The following is a 4,976-nucleotide window of genomic DNA, read 5'->3' as shown; positions in this document are numbered from 1 at the left end:
AATACTTTTCTATCAGAATAATAATGTTTTCACTGTAATATGACTTTATGTTAATGAATCAGTAGAATGAATTATTAGAATTGTCGCACACACAACCGATTTTCGAGTTCTGCTCATCAAGACCGATCGATAGACACCCATTTTGTATGGTTTCACATCAAATAATCTGTCCATATGGCCACCATCTTGAATTTCGGTTCGCCATCTTGGATTTCAATATGGTGTCGAACATCGATTTTCGAGTTCTGCTCATCAAACCCGATCGATAGACACCCATTTTGCATGGTTTTACATCAATTAATTGGTCCATATAGCCGCCATTTTGAATTTCGATCCGCCATCTTGGATTTCAATAAGGCGTCGAACATCGATGTTCAAGTTCTGCTCATCAAACCCGTTCGATAGACACCCATTTAACATGGTTTTACATAAATAATTGGTCCATATGGCCGCCATTTTGAATTTCGGTCCGCCATCTTGGATTTCAAAATGGTGTCGAACATCAATTTTCGAGTTCTGCTCATCAAACCCGATCGATAGACACACATTTTGCATGGTTTTACATTAATTATTTGGTCCATATAGCCGTCATTTTGAATTTTTGCCGACATCTTGGAATATATGGCGTCAAACATCGATTTTCGAGTTCTGCTCATCAAACCCGATCAATAGACACCCATTTTGCGTGGTTTTACATCAAATAATTGGTCCATATGGCCGCCATTTTGAATTTCAGTCCACCATCTTGAATTTTAAAATGGTGTCGAACATCGATTTTCGAGTTCTACTCATCAAACCCGATCGATAGGCACCCATTTTGCATGGTTTTAATCAAATAATCGATCCATATAGCCACCATTTTGAATTTCGATTCGCCATCTTGGATTTCAAAATGGCATCGGACATCGATTTTCGAGTTCTACTCATCAAACCCGATCGATAGACACCCATATTGCATGGTTTCACGTTAAATAATTGGTTCATATGGCCCCCATCTTGAATTTCGATCCGCCATCTTGGATTTCAAAATGGCGTCGGACATCGATTTTCGAGTTCTACTCATCAAGCATATTCGATTCAATTTCATATTCGCTTTAATATTTGGGAAATATTTGGTCGCCATACGCATACTCGGGAATCATACTGTAATTTGCTGCTATTCTACTGCACACCGCGGTGTCGGTGCGGCTCGGTGAGTGTAGCATGAAACACCGCGGTGATATTCGGAGAATTCACCGCGGTGCAGGCGCACATGTGCACCGCGGTGAATTCTCCGGGGAGATTGACATCCCTGGCTTGTTTGGTTTTATCTCCAACATTGGTTTGACACTTGTAGTACCAGTACTTTGGCTGCCATGTCGAAGTAACCTAGATGTTAGTCACGCGAACAGGAACGACATTAGCAATCTTATACTTTTGAATCAACTGTGTGGCGCTACCTACAATCGTGTTCTACCTTCTCTATGCTGACACGAAGAAACACAGTTTTGCTTAGATTCCCTCGCTGCTACTCGGACTCGGAAGGATGCAGATAGAAGATGATGCTCGGACGAGGTGGGTGAACTATGAGCTGCGTCATTTGTCGTACCACGCAATTCGAGAAAACGTCCAAATGTCACGAACCAGAATGTGGACCATAATTGGCATAAATGGCATTCTATAGTGATCCGACGAGGTGCCCATTCATCGCATAGGGTGGATAAATCAGGTGGAGCATGAGAATGGCAAGATGACGATTCGAGATACTGATAACATTTTGGGATTTGATTTGAAGCTAATTTAATTACACAGAACTAGTTCAAAAACTCATGTACTTTATTATGTTACCGCCGGCGAGATCTACAAACTCGCACAAAGCTCCATAAACTTGAACGGGTTTCGCCCGCTCAGAAACTCCAACTCCTTATCGAATCCTTGCTCGGTTGACTGAATCCACTTCCGATCCAGATAGTACTGCACGCAGCTGTAATACTCCTCCTCCGAGTAGTTGTCCACGCGAATCGGAACGAACGGATCCAAGTGCTCAAAGCCTTCCCTCCTCAACAAATACAGCGGAAGCTCAGAATCCATTCGCTCTTCGGTCAGCGCCATCCTATCAACCGCCAAAATGCAAACCCCGTTGCACCAATCATGGCTTGTGATGTCCAAAAAGGGCTTCGTCAGAGTCACCTTATCGGGCGTAACACGAACCTTGTTCTCCGTCATAATCCTCGTTTGCGGATGGAAAAAAGCATTGTATCCGTCGATAACGACCATCGTTTTGGCCTTGCCTTGTGTCGACTGCTCTTTGAGTTCCCGCAAAAGAGCAGCAATTGCATCGCAGGAGAATTTTGCCCGATTGATACCGTGGTCGATTAGTTCCAAAATCGGTGCCCCTGCCGGAGTCGTTTCTCGCTTGGTCCACACGTAATCCCGGCTTACCTTCAGGTCCAGTTTGCTCAGCAGTTTACCGTTCTGGTGCTTGAAGTGAATTAACCAAGCAGCTCCGTCCAGTGGCAGATCCAAACAGCCCTCGTGTGTGGTTGAAATGGCAGTTTCCCGAACTCGTTTCATCCAGTTGGCCACCCACGGAACGTGAACCAGCAGAAACTCCTGGCTGTAGCCGTAGTGCAGAAGGTGGGCCAACACGATCGATTTGCCAACACCGTCCTTCCCGTACAGAACGAAACGATTGGCCGGTCTGCTGTAGTCAGCTCGGTTCATGTAATCGATCAACTCCACAGCCGGTTCCCGCACCATCAGGCAGCTTTCGTTGAAGGTTTTAATCTGTTTCTGAAAAGTCTTGGGAAAGCCTCCGTGGGAGAAAATTTGCTTGCGGACGTCCGCCGGAACGGTGTAGAACCGCGACAGGTGACTTTTGTTATGCAGAGCGGGATTGGTTTCTCCGGTGCGGAAATCGTCCAACTTGGTCGGTTGTGGTGCGGTGGCCGTCGAGAGAAGGGCCTTTCCGGGACAAGCTGAGGGTCGCACCATCAGCACGGAAGACGCACGGCGAAGAAACATTGTTGCGTAAACAGTTGCTGGAAGTATTGACAAATTCGTGCCTTGAACGCTTAATTCATGGAGCGGAATACATTTTATCGTACTTACTCGATAAACAGGAAATGCTTTGAAGTAACAATTAATAAAACAAAATCAATTTTCTCGTTAAATACGGCCGGTTTCACGCAACTCACGTTTGTGAATTTTTTCACAGCCAACGAATGAACGCAAGCACACAACAAAGAAGAAACTGCGTCTTTTGACAGTTCTCTCTGTTTTGTTCCTTCTCGCGTTCCTTCTCTCAGCGAAACGAAAATCATGAAAAAATGGAAAAAACGGAAAAACAACGCTGATGCGGGGAGATGCGGGGAATCCCCTCTCACGCTAAGTTAAATTCACTCAGGTCTTTGACGTAGGAGTCCTACACTGTAAACCTGACAATACTCTTTAATGAGTAAAAAGTATACATAATTTGCCGGTATATAGAGCTGTCAAAAAATGGGTATTTTATTTTTTTCAATAATGGGGATTTTCTATCCATTTTCCTGTACCAATTATTATTGAAATGTCACTTTTGAGTTTAATTTCAGTTTAATTCTCCAAATGAGACAGACCCTTAGAAGCCACAGTATTGTACGTGGATTTCCCTATTGGACCCGACCGTTCGAAATAGTCGCTCCTTGAACGGTCGTTGAAATCGCCGTTTTCACCTTCCCACCCATCTTCATAGTAAAATCTGTCAAAACTGGCAAATCTGCCACGTGCTTTTTGCTGTTTCCCTCGGACTTCTCTTTCTTTTTCCGATGTTTTGACATCTGTGTTGATAGACAAGGAGCAAAAAACAAGGTAATCTACCAAACATTTATTGAGTTTGGCAAACCTTGCTGGAAAAGGGAACGTTTGAAATAGGCAAGTGAACTGACCTTCGAATCCATTGGTCAAGTAAATCTACAATATTCAATTCAGTTTCTGTCGAGCGGGACTTGTGTGGCTTCATTTTAAAATTCTCAAAAACCATCATAAGAGCTTTGAAATAAATAATATATTCAAATACGGTAAGTTTTGAACTTTGATACCGTTCGTACCGTTCTAATGGAAGAATATTCATCTTAAATTTTAGTTTGCGCTAGAAGCATTATCTTGGCCACAAAATCCAATGAAGATTTGCTTTGCTCTGAATCGGAAAGGGCTTATCGGCAACAAGCATTCCATATTTGTGTGATTATGAATTTCATGTATAGGTCATTGCGCGCGGCAAACCTAACCTCACTATTTTGACAGGTACTGGTCCTGTTGTTTACGTTTCGGACTTAGAATTTTTTTTGATCCAAATTAAATCTGCATATTTCACGATGTTGAAGACATTCCGTACATTCCGCATTCAAATATTGGTAATTATCGATAAGCTTAGGTAATTAACGATCAGAAAATCCAAAGAATGATAGAAGTGTCTCAAAATTAAAATAAAGTCGTCTGTAAACAACAGGACCAGTACCTGTCAAAAGTCGTGTGTGACGTCACTGTGCAATGGAGTATTGCAGTTTGCGTTGAGTTCGCCAAATGCACGAAGTTGCAGCAAACATGCAAAAGATCTTGCATACAGTGTTGCTGGCTATTTTATCTTTTAAGAAGATTATGTTAAAATTGAAGTCGTAATGATTAGTCATTCTATTTAAGCAAAATATAATGAGCTCTTACTCCACTGTGATAGAAAGTTATTTTTTTACAGGAAAGTGTCATAAAACTAATAAATAAAGTGCCAATGTTTGACATACTTCCCCTGAAAAGTAAGTAAAATATGATAGCACCACTGCTCTGATGTACACATCAAGCTAAAACCGCAGACAGACGTTCGAGTTCGACTCACTAACTTGTGTAAAAAACATGGCCGTCGGATTGCCAAGTAGCAATAAGCGAAGAGATGGCGCCACATGTCAAAACGGCTAACCCGGCCAACGTTATTTGCCGTTTTGTTTTGATTTTTGATTTCGTCA

General features: G+C 42.4%; 1 protein-coding gene across 1 annotated transcript; it reads right to left on the bottom strand.

Moving 5' to 3' along the window:
- Positions 1-1,794: 1,794 nt before the first annotated feature.
- LOC134213835 (small ribosomal subunit protein mS29) lies at positions 1,795-3,249 on the bottom strand. Its single transcript, XM_062693235.1, has 2 exons — positions 3,091-3,249; positions 1,795-3,020 (listed from the first exon to the last, which is right to left on the bottom strand). The coding sequence occupies exon 2, from the start codon at positions 3,001-3,003 to the stop codon at positions 1,840-1,842; it is 1,164 nt and encodes a 387-aa protein (XP_062549219.1). The 5' UTR covers positions 3,004-3,020; positions 3,091-3,249; the 3' UTR covers positions 1,795-1,839.
- Positions 3,250-4,976: the final 1,727 nt, after the last annotated feature.

This window comes from Armigeres subalbatus, chromosome 1, assembly GCF_024139115.2.
Source record: "Armigeres subalbatus isolate Guangzhou_Male chromosome 1, GZ_Asu_2, whole genome shotgun sequence".
Classification (NCBI taxonomy): Eukaryota; Metazoa; Arthropoda; class Insecta; order Diptera; family Culicidae; genus Armigeres; species Armigeres subalbatus.
Note: the sequence above shows the minus strand (reverse complement) of the source record. Positions and strands in the feature narration are given on the sequence as shown.